Source organism: Balaenoptera musculus, chromosome 13 (assembly GCF_009873245.2).
Source record: "Balaenoptera musculus isolate JJ_BM4_2016_0621 chromosome 13, mBalMus1.pri.v3, whole genome shotgun sequence".
Taxonomy (NCBI): Eukaryota; Metazoa; Chordata; class Mammalia; order Artiodactyla; family Balaenopteridae; genus Balaenoptera; species Balaenoptera musculus.
In genome coordinates, this window is record NC_045797.1 from 9,469,241 (window position 1) to 9,487,899 (window position 18,659).

Here is an 18,659-nt window from a genome sequence, read left to right on the forward strand (position 1 = left end):
ACCTCAGTGTCTTAAAATAATAAAGCTTTTTTTTTTTAAATAAATTTATTTATTTATTTATTTTTGGCTGCATTGGGTCTTTGTTGCTGCGTGCGGGCTTTCTCTAGTTGCAGCAAGCGGGGGCTACTGTTCGTTGCTGTGTGCAGGCTTCTCATTGCGGTGCCTTCTCTCGTTGCGGAGCACGGGCTCTAGGTGCGCGGGCTTCAGTAGTTGTGGCACACGGGCTTAGGTGCTCCGCGGCATGTGGGATCTTCCCGGACCAGGGCTCGAACCCGTGTCCCCTGCATTGGCAGGCAGATTCTTAACCACTGCGCCACCAGGGAAGCCCATAAAGCATTTTTTTTAATAGCAGCTTTACTAAGATATAATTCACATACCATAAATTCAGTCTTTTAAACAGTACTGTTCAGGTTTTTAGTATATTCACAAGGTTGTGCAACTGTCCTCACTATCTAATTCCAGAACATTTCATCACCCTGAAAAGAAACCTCATATTCATTAGCAGTCTCTTCCCATTTCCCCCTTCCCATAGCCCCTGGAAACCATGAACCCACTTTGTCTCTATAGATTTGCTATTCTGACATTTCATATGAATGGAATCATATAATATGTGGCCTTTGTGTCTGGCTTCTTTCACTTCGCATAATGTTTTCAAGGTTCATCCATTTTGTAACATGTATCAGTACAGTTGGTCGCCCCTAATCCATGGGTTCCACATCCATGGATTCAACCAACTGCAGATGGAAAATATTAAAAAACAAAAATTCCATAAAGTTCCCAGAAGCAAAACTTGAATTTTCTGTGCATCAGCAACTATTTACATAACATTTACCTTGTATTAGGAATTATAAGTAATCTAGAGATGATTTAAAGTATTCCGGAGGATATGTGTAGGTTATATGCAAATACTACACTGTTTTATGTAAGGGACTTGAGCATCTGTGGATTTTGGTATCCAAGGGGGGTCCTGGAACCAATCTGGATACCAAGTGACAATTTACATCATTCCCTTTTATGGGCTGATAAATCCATTGTATGGATATACCACATTTTATTTATCCATTCATCAGTTGATGGACATTTAGGTTGTTAACATTTTTGGGTTATTATGAATAATGCTGTTGTGAACATTTGTGTACTTGTTATGTGTACATATGTTTTCAATTCTCTTGAGTATATATGTAGGAGTGGAATTGCTGGGTCATATGGTAACTCTATGCTTAACATTCTGAGGAGCTGCCAGCCTGTTTTCCAAAGAGGTCGCACCATCTTACCATCCAATCAGCGATGTACAAGGGTTTCAATTTCTCCATGTACTTGCCAACACTTTTATCACATTGTTTGTTGTCACCATTGATTTTTTAGACATCCTAGTGGGTGTGAAGTGGTAAAGATTTATTTTTCTTCTTGAACCATGTTTCTTGCCTTGGTGTCTCACTGTCAGTCAGTCAACCAACTGATCGGTCATCAATCAGTCAATACAGGATCCATTCCCTATATCCTGGCTATGTTCTCTGAAGGATACAAAGAAGGTTAACATCCCCCACTTTAGGATCTACTGTCTCTTCACAAAACACAGAGGAAAGTTAACTCAAAGCAATCTATGGTCAGTACCAGAATTCTTACTGGGGCATCTGGGGCCTTGTAGGGTCTGAGTTATGTCTGCCTCTCCAACCTCGCCTCTCTCCACATATTGACCACTGCTTCCTAGCTACACTGCTCTTGCCACTTTTTTTTTTTTTTTTAATATTCTAAAGCTGTTTTCTGCCCTAGAGCCTTTGTCTTTGCTGTTCCTTCTCCTGGAGAGCTTCTCACCCAGCATCTACCATGTTACCTTATTCTCTTCCTTTGGTTTCAGCTTTAAGGTCACCTTCCCAGGGACACCCAGCCCATCAACCAAGCCAAGGCTGGCTTGCTGTTCTATGTGCTCAGATCACCATCCACTTTTCCTTATTGCAGTAGGCATGGTGGGGAGTGGAGCTGTGAGGAGGTTCTGAAGCCAAGCTGCCTGGTTCCAGTTCTGCCTTTGATACTTACTAGCTGTGTAACCTTAGGCAAAATATTTGACTTCCATGGATATGACTATAATAGAACCTAGCATATAAAGTCACTGAGAGGATTAAATGAAGTAGGTTATTTACGTTACTTAGAACTTGATTGGCATTCTCTAAATACTAGCCCTTATTATCACAATTATAAATTAAAGTGTTTTTTTAATTGAAGTATAGTTGATTTACAATGCTGTGTTTGTTTCTGGTGTACAGCAAAGTGATTCAGTTATATACACACACACACACACACCACACACATATATATGTATATATGTTCTTTTTCATATTCTTTTCCATTATAGTTTATTGAAAGATATTGAGTACAGTTCCCTGTGCTATACAGTAGGACCTTACTGTTTACCTATTTTATATATAGTAGTTTGTATCTGCTAATCCCAAACTCCTAATTTATCCCCCTCCCCGCTTTCCCCTTTGGTAACCATGAGTTTGTTTTCTAGGTCTGTAAATCTGTTTCTTAAACAGTTATTTACATAGATTTGAAAAGAGCGCACTATACTCCAATAAAAATTAAAGAAAAGAAGTATGCCAGCCACCCGGCAAAGCAACAATGGGGGGAAGCGAGAACAGGGGCTGCAGGAGCCAGCCTCCTCCCTCGCCCTAGTTTTCCCTGCTGAAGATGCAAGGGGCCCGAACTCCGGACTCTGCGCTGTCTTGCCTGCGAGACCCGTTCGCGTTCTAGGCGCTTCTCTTCCCCCGCAGCTATATCCGTTCCGGGTTTTGCGGCTCACCGCCCCTCCCTTCCCGGGCTGTAATCCACTTCCGCGTTTTGTTCGGTGCCCGGGGCGCTGGGGCGCGGAGGCGGTAATGCGCAAGCGCATAGGAATCCGGCCCGGGCTGAGCGCGCGGCCGGAAGGTTGCGGGTGAGGGAAGGGTCGGCCCCGGCGGGGGTGGCGGGCCTGGGGCGGGGTGCGGGGGGTCGAGGCCCGGGTCGGAGTGGGCGGGGGTCTCGGTGAGGACCTCCGGGCTCCCAGGACGCGCGGGGACTGGGCGGCCTGGGTCGGACGGCCGTGTGGGGCCGGGGGCGGACTCGGGCCGCCGTGACGCGGGCGCTGAGCGGGGCCGGGGCGGGCGGGGGGCGGCTCCTCCTCGTCGCGAACTCTCGGTGACCTTGGTTGGCTAAGTCACTCCATCCCCCTGAACCTGCGCCTCCGTCTGTAAAGTGCGAATCACAAGCCCTGGCTACCAGCTGGGGCGGTTTTGAGGCTCGGTGGCTGGACCCCCGAAGGGTACCTGGAGTAGAGGGCGGTTCCCCAGGGACCACCCCGGCCTCGGTGAGGGAGAGGGGTCTTCCTCGCATGGCATTGTTACAGATTTTGGGGAGGAGCTCTCACCTGTATATTTTTAAAACTCCAGAGCATTATGAAGTCGTTGCAAAACTTTTGTTTAACACAAACAAGAGACGTCAAGGGCTTCCTTGAGGCCCACGTTAAGCAGCTGTTCCTGGGATGCTCACGCTCCTGCTGGAAACGGTTCTGGGAAGGTTTCGAGAATGGTTTGCAGCCGTAGAGACCCTTAGCTTCAGAATTATTAGTATTTGTAATTCCTGTTGTTTGCCAAAACCCGTCCCGCCCACATGGGAAATTGGGGCGCTGGCCAAGCAAGTTTAGTATCTGCCTTGGTGAACATTGGAGTCCCTCGGCTTTGCAGTGGACCAAATTGTAGAGATTGAGGATGGAGGTGGTGCCATAGCCTTTTTTGGTGGTGGAGTGGGGTCTCAGGAACCCTCCCTACGTGGGCAAGGGTCTGTAGTGTGGTGGATACTCAATGACGAATGCTAGAAGGGCACAAAAGTAAAAAGCCTGTTAGATGTTCTAGGTTGGAAGAAATTCCGAGCATTTGAATTGACTTAAACTGGAACTTTTCACTGCAGGTGACTAGCATGCAGATACCCGTTCTCTGACCTGCTGCCCCTCTTCTGACATGGCCCACCGCGGTGGGGAGAGGGACTTCCAGACGTCAGCGCGGCGCATGGGCACCTCGCTGCTCTTCCAGCTTTCGGTGCATGAGCGGGAGCTGGACCTGGTGTTTCTGGATCACAGCTATGCCAAGCCGTGGAGTGCCCACCCAGATGCCAGTAGTGCCCGCCCCACCCGCATGCTCTTTGTTACTCCCCGGAGGCAGCACGAAAGTACCATGTGAGTTTGGGCTCCTCTCCTAAGGGCGGCCATTGCCCTAACTGGGCAGTGATCAGATGGTTGGAGATTAGAGCGGATTTTACTGTGGGAGATTGTAAAGGGGGGTGGGGCTTGGATGTTTAATTCAGGCGTCACTGTTAAACATCCTGAGGTTATCAGGCCTATATGTGGACATCTGCATTCAAGACCTCTAATGAGTTAGGAAAGCAAGATGTTCAAAGGAAAGCAAACAACCTGTTGCACTTAGATAACAGGACTTGTGTGGGAAGAGGAATTGAAGAGGATTATTTCAACTGTGAAGAAAAAGACTGAAGAGTTGACTTTTAAAAATTGCCACCTAGGATTAGACTCATTCCTTTAGTCCAGTGGTCTGGCTCCAACAGTGGCAGCAATAACCTTTTTATGGTAATTCGATTTGCTTTTCCTGGCTTCACCTGCAAAGTTGAGGAGCATATGCCCAAGACCTTGCTTTCTCTCTTAGCTTGTTACAGAACTGTCACCATGGGTTGATCTTAACCCTTCTTAGGTCTGGTTACATATTCAGCCCGTCTACATTATAGGGTAAGGACTTTTTAATAAACTTACCATGTAATATGTGATACAATTACATTTGGCCTAAATAAACTCATTTAGCAGTTCTTTTGAGCTTTAAGGTGTTCTGATTACTGGTGTTTCAAGATTTGTTGATATATTTTATTTTGATGCTTAAATCATGCCCTTAATAATTTTATAAACTTTTATTGGGAAGAGGTTTTTTTGTTTGTTTGTTTTAATCTGACCTGATGTTTAATCTTTCCTGGCACAGGTTTTAGGTTTCTTGGAGAATAGAGATCTTGTGTTTTGCTTTTTTAGATCCCCCAGTGAGCCTTAATGAGCTAGAAGTACCATGACGTGTGTGTTCAACACTTGTAGAATAGTGGTTTTTATTTCTTTTCCCAGTGAGGGCAGCATTTTGTTGGCCTACTTTGAATGTACAGGGCATGGGATCTGTGACTTTAGGGAATAATCCAGCATAATCCTGATGCTTCTGGCCTAGGGCATAACTAAAGAGCTCTTTTAAATAGAATTTGAAGTCTTTCTCTTAGTTATGTAATAGCTTCTTGATATTGAGACTCCTGTGTTCATATCTCATGATATTTTCTTAGTGAGATTTTGTGGATTTGGTCATTTCAGTACTCAGAAAATTATTTCCTTTTATAGACTGGCTCCATATATTGGCCCTGAAAGTGGGAGTTCGGCATGTTTTAGGAGCTCTTTTTAGGCCATTGGGTCCGGAATGTGGTTGCAATGGGGGTGTAAGTGGGAGCTAAGGGAGAGGTTGGCTGAGGCCACCTCATGTAGGAATTTGATTCTAAGAGTTGGTAAGAAGTCATTGAAGGATTTTAAGCTAGAGATTGGATTTTTATTTGAAAAGATCATTCTGAATTTTTGTTGAATAGATTATAGTGCAGGAGTGGAATAGAGAAGACCTGCTAGGAGACCATTGCAGTGGTTGGGGCCAGAGATCACGAGCCTGATGGGGCAGGAATAGTACAGGTGGAGAAAAACGGTTGGCCTTGAGGTGTATTTTGTAGGTCGATCCAACGTGCCTTGCTATAGTGAATTGGAAAGAGTGGCCGGGGTTAAGGGGAAAGGCGAAATTAGGATGACTGTTAGATTTCTGGCTTGAGCAGCTGGGTGGTGCCATGAGTTGGGGAAGGCTTGGGGAAGATATGGTTGGAATAGTGAAATCAGGAGTTCTATTTTAGGAATACAAGTCTAAGTATCTTGTCCCATGTCTGGTCCACAGAAGATAATCTGCTCTTTCACCCACCACCAAATCTAGCTGCACATTATTTCACTTCATTTCATAATGATGTAATTATTCCAGCCATTGGGAATGGATACAATAACATCATTGAGGTCAAAAGTTAAAGTGATGTTAGGTAGATAGCCAGTAGACCATTTTGATTGACATCGTATTTTGGGTGACAAAGTTGGTGCAGTGAAGGACCCTTATGGCACTAGGATTTCTTTAACATTTTAAAATATGATCCTTTAGGTATCCACTTGTGTTTGTTTCTGTTGTAGGCTCCTTACAGAGTGAGTAAGCTAAGGCGTCTGCATTCCAGGTGCTCTGTCTTAGACAATCATAGGCTTTTATAGCATATCATTAACTACCAGATGACTTGCTAAGGAAAGGGCAAGTTTGTATGAATTTATTTAAAACTCTAGACCAACACCGTGCAACAGAACTCTGTAGTGATAGAAATGTTCTATATCTGTTTTGTCCAACGTGGTAGCCTTAGGCAGATATGTCTGTTGAGCGCTTGAAATGTGGCTTGTGTGACTGAGGAACTGAATTTTTAATTCTGTTTATTTATTTATTTAGGCCACGCTGCACAGCTTTCAGGATCTTAGTTCCCCAACCAGAGACTGAACCCAGGCCCTCGGCAGTGAAAGCGCAGAGTCCTAACCATTGGACCACCAGGGAATTCCCTCTAATTTTTATTAATTTAAATAGTTCCACGTGGCTTATAGCTACTGTACTGGAAAGCACGTTTAGGCAATCAACTATATGCTTAGGGAATATATTTGTCCTTTTTAAAAAAATAGCTCTTTGTCATTTTTGCATAGGTTCATTTTAAAACGACTTTGTGTTCCCCCAGCACATACCAGTATGTCAGAGGGCAGAGATCTAGACAAGTGTGGGAAAGATGACTTTGGATCATAATTTTCTTGTGGATATAATATGCTTATGCATACTTTAAAGTTGAATAGGGACTGCCCTGGCGGTCCAGTTGTTAAGACTCCCCGCTTCGAATGCAGGAGGCACGGATTCGATCCCTGGTCGGGGAACTAAGATCCTGCATGCCGCATGGCGCAACCAAAACAAATAAATAAAAGCTGATTATATTAAAGAGACATTTTTGGCAACCAGATGATCGTTAAATACCTATGTTGTGTGAAGTACATGTGGCTGGTCCTATTTCCTCACTTCTTTACAGCGAGTCAGACGTCCCAATAGATGTGGAGACGGTCACATCAACCCCTGTGCCACTTTATGACAATCAGAAGGCACGCAGCGTGATGAATGAGTGTGAACGGCATGTCATCTTCGCCAGGACCGATGCAGATGCACCTCCCCCTCCAGAGGACTGGGAGGAGCATGTCAACAGGTAGGCTGCTTCTAAGAGGACTGGGCGTTACAGGGTTAATAGTCACCGCACTGTAAATATTTTGTATCATTTTCATTGAAGCATATTTATTAGGAGCTTATTTCATTTGTAGCCACATGAGTCAGAATGTTCTCCTGTCTCTGCATGATACCTCTCAGCTCGCTGTGCAGTGAGCTTCTTGGGAGGAGAGCTTGTGTCTCAGCCATCTTTCCATCCCTGACACCTAGGACATTGCCTGGCACATAGTAGGCATATAGTAAATGTTGATTGAATAAATAAATGAGTTAAATTTGATAGGTATGACTTGCTCTCTAGTGTATATAGTACATGTTATGTTATGTACTAACCTACGTGTATGTCTGAGTTACCCAGACTGCTAGAAAAAAACCCTGTTAAATAAATGTCCATTTGTTTGACACTGTATTTACATTGTCTGTAATTAGGGTAGTGAAAATGTTCTGGAGTCGTCCGAAAAGCTAACAGATGTTTGATTTGAGTGGCTTTTAAAAATAGATTTGTAGTCTGTGGTTTTGGGGGAACACTTCTCCCCATTTTCATGAGTTTGCTGCCTAGTTTTATTCTCTTACAGCCTACTCACCGTGGGGACTCAACACTCCTCTTTAGGTCATTTGTTGTTTTTCATTTGGCAAACATTTATTTATCTTTTATTTATTACATAAAACTTTATGAAGATAAAATTTACATACCATACAATTCACCTATTTAATGTGTACAATCAGTGGTTTTTAGTATATTCATCACCACAGTCAATTTGATGAACATTTTCCTTAACCCCAAAAGAAACTCCATACCCATTCGCAGTCACTTCCCATTTCCTCCCAACCCCTCCAGCGCCTAGCAACCACCAGTCTACTTTCTGTCTCTCTAAATTTGCCTTTTCTGAACATTTTATATAGATGGAATCATACAGAATGTGGTCTTTTGTGACTGGATTCTTTCACTTAGCATAATGTTTTCAAGGTTCATCCATGTTGACGCATGTGTCAATATTTCATTCCCTTTTAATGCTGAATGATATTCTATGGTATGGATGTACCACATTTTGTTTATCCATTCATCTGTTGATGGATATTGGGGGTGCTAACACTTTTTGGCTATTATGAATGTCACTATGAATATTCATATACTTGTTTTTTTAAAAATAAATTTATTTATTTTTATTTATTTACTTTTGGCTGCGTTGGGTCTTCGTTGCTGCTGCGGGCTTTCTCTAGTTGTGGCGAGCGGGGGCTACTCTTCGTTGCGGTGCGCGGCCTTCTCATTGTGGTGGCTTCTCTTGTTGCGGAGCACGGGCTCTAGGCAAACGGGCTTCAGTAGTTTTGGCATGTGGGCTCAGTAGTTGTGGCTCAAGGGCTCTAGAGCTCAGGCTCAGTAGTTGTGGTGCACCGGCTTAGTTGCTCCGCAGCATGTGGGATCTTCCTGGACCAGGGCTCGAACCCGTGTCCCCTGCATTGACAGATGGATTCTTAACCACTGCGCCACCAGGGAAGTCCCCATATACTTGTTTTTGTGTGGACATATGTTTTCATTTCTCTTGCATATATACCTAGGAGTGGAATTACTGGGTCATATGATTACTCTGTCTAACTTGTGAGGAATTTTCAGATTGTTCTCCAAAAGGGCTACATCATTTTAAATTCCCACCAGTGGTGTATGAGAGTTCCAGTTTTTCCACATCTTTGGCAACACTTGTTTTTAGTCTGTCTTTTTCTTATTATGACCATTCTAGTGGGTATGAAGTGACATCTCATTGTGGTTTTAATTTACATTTCCCTCATGGCTCTCTCTATATGTATTTACCTACTAAGGGAATGTTAAGATCTTTATATCAGGGGTTGGTAAGTGGTAAACTTGCCATAATGTTGGAGAGCTCTCACTTTGTAATAATGGAAGAAAAAGAAGTAATTTGGTAGGAGGAAGGGTAGGAAAGTTTGAGGCTAATTGGCATGGTTTATGAGTTTGGCTGGAAGCAGGGAATGAGACTGAGCTGGTGTGCTTATGTGGTCAGGATAGTAGCTGTTGAAGGAGGAGCAGTTCTGAACCTTGGCTGAAGAGCTTTTGAAGAAGTTGTTCGGGGTCTTGAATTGGAATTAACATTGTGCCCTAAGAAGGGGAAATGCTCTCTAGAGCTTCAGATAAAGAGGAAAACTGCTGTGAATGAAGATCAACTGCTAGAATATTACCGGAGTCAATGAATTCAGCAAAATAGTTTATCACCATTGTTACAGTTAATAATACTAAAAATACTGACAATGGTAGTAACAAAAAAGAACTACCATTTGTTGAGTGCTTTCTAGGTGCCAGGCATTGTGCCAAGCGCTTCATATGCATTATCTCTTTTAAATCTCACAACTCTCCTAGGCATATCCCTTCTTCATCTCTATTTTACAAATGAAGAAACCGAGCTCAGGGAGTTGAAGAAACCTTAGGAAGTAGTGGAGCAGGGATTTGTTTAAAGTGAGCAGTCTGACTCTGGAGCCCAGTGTTCTCAACTACTATACCTTCTCATTAAGGGTAGTAAAAAGACAGACCAGTTAGTTATGGCTGAACAAGGTGGCCTCACACTTACGTGTCCTTTATGGTGTTGGTTGCCTTGTCCTCAGTTTGCAGTTTCAGAAACTGCATGGGAGAATTGCATGAATTTTTCGATCAGTTTGCCCATGGTCATGATCAAAAGGTTTTGGGTGACTCTTCATGCTTACCAAAGTCATCAGAGACTTAATAATACATATGAATACCAGTTTCTTAATTTGTAAGAAGAGATACAACTGCAAGGCAGATGAGACACTGGGGTGGCCTGGCCCAGAGCTTTGATTCTCAGTAGGAGAGTCTGGGAAGCTATTCTGTTCCAGCAGTGGATGGCGAGTGGACAGCCTGCACAGGAGGCGCCCTCCTTCAACAAGGTAGCTGGATGCACCCATCTTTCCTCAAAGCAAGACGGGCCCACAGAGTTAGGCCGGGGCACACCTCCACCTGCCCAGTCCCGCACAGAAACACTGACAGATTCTAATCTTTGGCTTGTCTTTCTCCATGTGGACCTCCATCCCTGTGTTATGACATTGCCACAGATTGATATGATTAATTAGCGCTCAGTTTATCTCAGATTATTTGTCTTTTAGTGTCTGATGAGATTTTGGAGGCGTCCTTCTCCCATTAGCAACAGGCTTACAAACCATCTCTTCAGGTAGGTTACTTTTGCACACAGCTAATTTCATTATTTGATGGTACTTACTGGCTTCAATTTCAGAGGTCACCACTTTATGACCTTGTCCCCAAGTTCTGGATCTGTAGCCTGTTTGGAGGTTGCAGTTAGTTCTGTCTGCTTGATTATAATCATCTTGTTGCCATTCTTTCCCTTGATTTGATTGTTAAATTGCTGCTTCTTTTCTTCCTGTATAAAATCATGTAAAATTACAGTTTCCCACATCAAGAACTCATGGACTATATAGGACAGCTCCCTAGAAATCTGTTTTTCCTCAGAGAGATTACTGACCTCTCTTATCAGTGGATTCAGAAACTTAATTTTCTTTTTTAGTGCCCTATTTCGCCCTCTTGAATTATTTTAGTAGCAACTGCCTTCAGATAACTTTCTATGTTTAGAAAATGAAGGCCCCCCCCCACCCAGCCCCAACTGACTCTGAGTTTCTCTAGTAATGCCTGATATTTCATGAAACAGTTTAATATCCCTCTCTTCTTGATTTAATTGTCTACATCAGGGGTTGGCAAACTATGGCCTATGCGCCAAATCCGGCCCATTGCTTATTTTTGTATGGCCCATGAGCTAAGAAATGGTTTTTACATTTTTAAGTGGTTGAAAAAAAATTTTAAAAAGACACAAGAAATTCAAATTTCAGTGTTGTCCATAAATACAGTTTTATTGGAACACAGTCATGCCCACTCATTTAGGTATTGTCTGTAGCTGCTTTTGCACTACAGCTGCGGAGTTGCATAGCTGTGACGGAAACCATATGGCACACAAACTCTAAAATATTTACTATCCAGTCCATTATAGAAGAAGTTTGCCGACCTCTGGTCTAGATTGCGTTCCTGTGTCTGCATGCCAAAATCGTGTGACCTGGAGAACCTTTGAAAATGTTATACATTTGCTGGTGTAGTAATGTTGTCCCCAAGAAGTTGGACCAGCTTTTTCCCCCAGATGTTTGTCAAATGCCAAGTTTAATTAGATGCACAGCTTTTCAAAGACATTTAACAAAATACTCCTGACATATGATACTTGGGGGCATTGCTCTCAAATGGATTTTAGGATGTTGTCACCATTTCAGTAAAAGAATCTAGTGTCCTAAAGCAGGTTGTCTTACCTTAGAAATCAGAACTTCTGAATTCAATTGAAAAAAATTCTCCTTTTCTAAATTTGCTCTAATTATCTCTCTCAATATTGTATGTATCTATATGTTAATCTCAGATGGATGTTTGAAATTTTGAGTTCAAGATCTTTGAGTTGTTTATTTTCCCTCCCTCTCCCTTCCTCTCTCCCACCCTCTCTCTGTCCCTGTCATTCCTCTCTTCCTTTCTCCTGGTGTTTAAGCAAAGAATTTTATAATCTGAAAAAGTAAGTGTGACCTTTTTCTTCTCTCTGATGTTCTTTCTCTCTCTCTGCTTGCCTTCTGGTTTAAAAAAAAAATCCTTTAGACATTTTAATATTGAATTAGTATCAGAGAAAGAATTACCTTTGAAAATATCAGGTTCTGGGACTGATGTGACTTTTTGGCTGCTTTGGATAAGAGGAGCCAGAAGTCAGAATGTCATTCGGGTTCAGTGGGAGCGTGGAGAACGTGATTGTCTGATCTCATCTAAGCAATGGAGAGAAGGCATTTTTGCACTCATGAAAATTGAATAGGTTTAGGTGGGGGGAGTGTGTTGACTCACCACAGTTCCCATCAGCTATTTGACTGTTTAGACTTGTATTTAAAATTCTGTCTCCTGTTTTAAAATTTTTCCTTAATTATATCTTTTGCATGCTCTTAATCTTGGGTTAGATCATTTTTTTCTGCCCACTTAATTTTCCAGCCTCCCACGAAACTGGCAAAATATAGAGAACATGTTTCAGTTCTTGGAATCACTTTGTTATATATCCAGCAACAATCCTAAGAACTTTTTCTGGGGGTTTTAGACTCTCAACATTGTGGTTTTTCAGTTTAATTTCAGCTGTCATTGGTGTATGGTCGTAATTTCTAAATAGCTTGTAGTCCCCCTCCCATTTTGTTCACATCATTTTCCTTGCTCCTGTCATTTCAGGTTTCAGAATAAATATAGAGTAAGAAAAACAAATAGAGAAAACATCCTGTTGTATAATAAAGAACAGGATAATTTTGGAAACATTGTCAGTACCTCATAAATAAAAATTATACCTCATTCTCTGTCCTTGGGATTAAGGTTTGCAACATGATCAGTAAGCTTTGAGAAAGGTCAAGAGATTGTTGAACATGAAGCAATTGTATTCATTGTTTAACCTGTTTGATTATCACTGAGCATTGTTGCTGGGGGTAAGGCTGCAGTATAATACTGCTTTCAAGATGTCGCAGGTTGTTTATACGTATTATTTTCACAGAACTGAAATTCTAAAATTTTAACACAGATCTTTCATTTCTACTTCAAGAGATTTATCCTTCAGAGATACTTGCACAACCATGTAAAGATATAGATAGAATAGATGTGTGTTTGAGTGTATTGGGGAGAGGAGGGATGGTCACTGTGACTGTTTATAATAGCAATAAAAGGGACACAACCTGAATGCCCACCAATAGGGTAGAACCAGCCATTAAAAGCAAAGAAGTTTATTAAAATGGAAATATCCATGTATCTCCAGAAAGCTTTTTATAACCACCTGTGGACGTCCTCTGTCTCGTCCCACCACCACCAAATCCCCAAGCCCATCCAAGAATCACTATACATATGAGAGATGCTATTCATGTTAGTGTGTTGTACATTTAAATAATGTGAAGGAAAATGAGATTATGAACCAGTGGGCTGGAAGATGCTGGTTCCCACAAACCTTCCTGGTCCCAAAGTATCCTGAGTCCCAACTTTGAGTAAAAGCTTCTACTCCCCCATCTCCCAAATCCAGAATCTCTGAATATCAAGCCACAGCAAAAACTGACTAGATCCTAATGAAGTAGCAGAAATTAAGCCAAGAGAGCTATGGGAAAATAAGAAAAAGGACAATTCCAAGAAACCTAAGACTGCTTCTAGTATGCCACAAGGGGTTATAAAAGGATGAGAGGCTTTGGAGGTTAAGGCGGAGTTAGCTGTGGCAACAAAAGCTACTAAACATAGAGGGTACTCCTGAAGAATTCTGTGATCATGGACTTCAGCTACTCTCATAGAACTTTTGCTCCCATCCGTAGTCATAGCTACCTGAGCTTTTTATTGTTAGAAGGAACCATAAAGATCATCTAGTCCATCTCTTTTACAGTCAAGGAGACTGAGGGCACACAGCCAGCTCCTGGCTCATAGCTAGTGTTCTCCTGGACTGTGTAACTGTGGTAAGTTGTCAAACTGGAGACGTGGTAGGTGGAGATTTTATTTTACAGAAGGAAAGGATAGTGGGATAACTGTGCAATGTGCATAACAAAGGGTAATTTGCCTTCCATCTGCATGTTTACTGGGCCATGTTGTTGGTGTTAGAGAGATGACTTGTAGAAAAGAGAGTGTCTGGTTGGTGGGTTATGATGGGAAGGATGCTAGTCTGTCATAAAGTAAGAGAAATGGAGATTGCTGAAGTAGTTTGAGGCAACTTCCTTGCGGTTCAGGCACCCTGCTATAGTGAAGGTCTCAATTTACAGTTGGCCCACATGGTGTATCCGTGTTCCTCTGCTGCTCAGGACCCAGGCGCTTCTGTGGTAGGGAGTGAGAGGGTTTGAATTTGTACTGCACTATTTACAGGATTTAGAACGTAGTATGCATACAATTCACCCGTTTCTTTATTCAGCAGATGTTCAAGTCCCTACTCTGTGTCAGACACTGCTTTATGTGCTGGGGATATAGCACTTAAAATGGATAAAAATCTCTGCCATCTTGGCCTTTACATTCTAGCAGAGGAAGACAAACCAAACAAATAAAATGGATAGAATGTGAGGTCGTGGTATGGCTGGAAGGGGGGATAGGGAATCCCAGGGTGGGAGTGAGGTGTCGGCAGTTTTAAGTATAGGTGAGTCAGGGAAAGCCTCAGTAGGTGACATTTGAACAAGAACCTGGAGATTGGAGAGGGAGCCATTGTTTCAGGTAAGGGGAGTGGATGGTTAGGGCCCCGTCTGTGCTGTGGGAGCATGCAGGGTGTGCATGGGGGAAATAAGGGGAGGGGGCAGTGTGGGGAAGCACAGTAAGCTGGGGACAGGCACGTGGATGAGGTTGGAGAGGCAGGGGGGTTCCAGACAGCCCATTGCAAGGACTTGGGCTTTCAGCTGATTGAAATGGGGCCATTGAAGGGCTTGAGCAGAGTGACATGATCTGATTTAGGTTTTTGCTTAATTTTTTTCCAAAATTGGTTTTCCAAAAGGTGGTACTAATTTATATTTCCATCAACAAAGTTTGGAAGGATCTATTTTCTTACACCCTCACAACAGAGTACTACTGAACTTCTTATGACTTCATTTTTTAAAAAATTAATTTATTTTATTTTTGGCTGCATTGGGTCTTTGCTGCTACGCGTGGGCTTTCTCTAGTTGCGGGGAGCGGGGACTACTCTTCGTTGCAGTGCCTGGGCTTCTCATTGTGGTGGCTTCTCTTTGTTGCGGAGCACGGGCTCTAGGTGCGCGGGCTTCAGTAGTTGTGGTGCACGGGCCTAGTTGCTCCACGGCATATGGGATCTTCCCACACCAGGGCTCGAACCCGTGTCCCCTGCATTGGCAGGCGGATTCTTAACCACTGCGCCACCAGGGAAGTCCCTACATTTATTTATTTATTTATTTTTAAATATTTATTTATTTATTTATTTGGCATCGGGTCTTAGTTGCAGCACCAGGTTCTTCGTTGTGGTGTGTGGGCTTCTCTCTAGTTGTGGCACACAGGCTCTAGAGCGTGTGGGCTCAGTAGTCGCAACGTGCGGGTTCTGTAGTTGGTGGCACGCAGGCTCTAGAGCACAGGCTTAGTTGCACCATGGCATGTGGGATCTTATTTCCCCAACCAGAGATCGAACCCACATCCCCTGCATTGGAAGGCGGATTCTTAACCACCGGACCACCAGGGAAGGCCCAAGGGGGTTGACTGCCTTTTCATGAACTGCGTTTTCATGTTCTTTGCCCATTGTTTTTGTTTTGAGTGTTTTGTCTTTTTCTTAATAGTTTTCTAGAGGCTTTTTCTATTTTAATGAAACGGTAGTTATTTTTTCATTGTGTTTTGACTTCATTTATGATACTTTATTTTTTCCTTTACAGAAATTTGAAATTTTTATGTAGTTACATTTATCTTTCTTCTTTTTATGGCTTCTAGGTTTTAGGTCATACTTAGAAAGTTTTACTCATTCTAAGATATAGATTAGATAGGTAGATTGATTTTTTTTAAATTAATTAATTAATTTATATTTTTGGCAGTGTTGGGTCTTCGTTTCTGTGCGAGGGCTTTCTCTAGTTGCGGCAAGCGGGGGCCACTCTTCATCGTGGCGTGCGGGCCTCTCACTATCGTGGCCTCTCGTTGCGGAGCACAGGCTCCAGACGCGCAGGCTCAGTAGTTGTGGCTCACGGGCCTAGTTGCTCCGCGGCATGTGGGATCTTCCCAGACCAGGGCTCAAACCCGTGTCCCCTGCATTGGCAGGCAGATTCTCAACCACTGCGCCACCAGGGAAGCCTGATAGATTTTTTTAATTACTGTTTTTTCCTAGTACTTTGGTCACTTTATTTTTATTTAACTTTTTATTCCACTTGAAATTTATTTTGGTATAAAGAGTGATGTGTAGGAATCCAGATTTTCTTTTTCCATTTGGCTAGTGGTTGTCACAGCCCTATTTACTTTATCCCTACTGATTTGGAGTGCTACCTTGATCTCATTCCAGGTTCTCATTTGGGTCTGGCATCCACCTAAAATTTTTTAAAGGAGATTTAATCACCAGTTTATTTTTATGGCAGGGAGAGTTGGTAAACAATTGGGCATCTTCTGTTACCTTTCTCTTAGTATCTTTAGGAAGATTACTGGCCAGAGTTGGAGTATCAGAGTAATTAAGATTGCCAGGAGTGGGGTGGAGGGGGGCTTTAGTCAGCTCCACACTGCTGTGCTGTGTGTCATTAGGTGGGGACAGGAGCAGTAGGACAGGTTTCTAATTGCAGGGAGTGTACAGCTGAGCTGGAGGAGGAACCATAAAGCCTTCCATAAGCAAGGTAAAAGTGTGTCTGCCAGGGTCATACGCAGGGATGATACAGAGTTAACTTATATGGAACAGACCATTCAAAAGTAAATTTGTTAACTGTGTGATATACAGGGGAAAAAATGGAGAAGGGAGAAAGGTTAGTGAGGGGTGGATTATTAAGGAGTGGGAGAATAGCCACTTCATTTGTTATGTTTTTGTTCCTAAAGCTGATTTAAATAGGCCTCTCATCTTAGTCTGAGGTTTTAGTACATTAAAATGCTTTCTCATCCTGTCTCCCTTTTTGTGTAAAATATTAAACTTGTGAAATTCAAATATGTCTGTGCAATGGTGCCATGCTTTTGTTTACTAATGGATTATATTAGCCACTAGGTAATTAATTACCTTTGCTAGCACCAAAAAGACTCTGTTTGTGACTGGTTTTGACTTGTAGCATGTATGTTAATACAAGTATATGTTGAGGTGATTCATTGGCAGGATTGGGACCAGAGTCTGGGTGTTGTGCTTTAGCTTCGTTCTAAGCTACTTTGAGTTATACTGCTTCATAGTGGGAACAAAAAACATGACATAATCTTCTTTGTACAGTGTACATGCATGGCGAGCATCCCCAGGGTTTGACTTTAATTCCTCAGAGTTTCTCTTATAGGACTGGCTGGACAATGGCCCAGAACAAGCTATTCAACAAGATCCTCAAAGCCCTGCAGTCTGATCGGCTTGCCCGCTTGGCCAACGAAGGGGTAAGACTCTAGAAGCCTGCCCACTGTGGGCTCCCCACTAGTTCGGGCCTCAGGGGCTAGCTGACCTCACCCCGCTCCCCCCCCACCCCACGTTGCTAACGAGGTGGCCCTCATACTTTGTCCCCCCACTTACACCTTTCAGGCTTGTAACGAGCCAGTGCTGCGTCGTGTTGCCGTGGACAAGTGTGCGAGGAGAGTGCGGCAAGCTCTGGCGAGTGTGAGCTGGGACACCAAGCTGGTGCAGTGGCTGCACACCACCCTGGTGGAGACCTTGAGTCTGCCCATGCTGGCCGCCTACCTGGATGCTTTGCAGACACTGAAAGGGAAGGTGAGGCTGTGATTGGCGTCTGCCCTGTCCTGGGGTAGCCAGCCTCCGCTGTGGGTTCAAGAAGTGGGGCTGGGCGAGGTCATTGCCTGGTCAGCCTGGAGGGCACGACGGAAGCTAACGGGTTTGTTATCAGAAGTAGGAGACATGGTATCACTTCGTGTTTTCACCTGGCGTAAATGTCTCTAGCCCTCCTGTCTCCAAACCAGAGAACATGTTTAGCCTCTACAGCCCTGCAGCTTGTGGTTTGAGGTGAGGTGAGAAAGGAGAAGATGAGCGGTTTACCAGGGAGGGGTGTTGAGAGGGGGGCAGGAAGCAGACCCGTGGTGCTGAGAGTGTGGGGGTGGGCGCGGGGAGGTGTTCCGGAGCAGGGAGCGCCGTGATGTGATGCCTTGGTCTCTGCTCATCATGATGAGCCTTCGGTAGCAACGCTTTCACTTTAATCACTCTTTATAAAGCGTATCATTAGCTTTCCCTGCTTTCTTACTTAGACAGTACTGCACAAAGTTAAACTGTTTTTCTTCATGATTGCAGTTTATTTTGGTTGCAGTTATTGCACTGGCCTGTGTTCGGTGTGATTGGAGTACAGGTTCTGGGGGCAGACTGCCTGGCTGACCTCATCTTGATTACTAATTAGCTGTGTAATCTTGGATTAGTGTCTCAATTTCCTTATCTCTAAAAAAATGGCTGATACTAATACCTATGTAGGATTTTTGTGAAAATTCATTAATTGAGATAGAATGCTTGGCACAATGTTTGGAACATAGGAAACCCACAGTAACTGTTAATGATTTATAAGTGGTACCATCATTTTTAGAGTGTTTTGCTCCAATACAGAATGGCCTCAGGCAACTTGGATTAATTCAGTTCTTGACTTTTTTTTTTAAGTGGTTTT

General features: G+C 43.2%; 1 protein-coding gene across 8 annotated transcripts in view; it reads left to right on the forward strand.

Moving 5' to 3' along the window:
- Positions 1 to 2,881: 2,881 nt before the first annotated feature.
- The window catches only part of KANSL3 (KAT8 regulatory NSL complex subunit 3), a 43,589-nt gene continuing 27,811 nt past the window's right edge, over positions 2,882 to 18,659 (forward strand). For 6 of the 8 annotated variants that reach the window (XM_036872855.1, XM_036872856.1, XM_036872857.1 and 3 more), the window contains exons 1-5: positions 2,882 to 2,932; positions 3,943 to 4,207; positions 7,195 to 7,365; positions 17,349 to 17,439; positions 17,582 to 17,767. In XM_036872855.1, coding sequence (XP_036728750.1) covers positions 3,993 to 4,207; positions 7,195 to 7,365; positions 17,349 to 17,439; positions 17,582 to 17,767 — 663 coding nt within the window. In that variant the 5' untranslated portion in view covers positions 2,882 to 2,932; positions 3,943 to 3,992. The other 2 variants (XM_036872861.1, XM_036872862.1) reach the window with 2 other exon arrangements.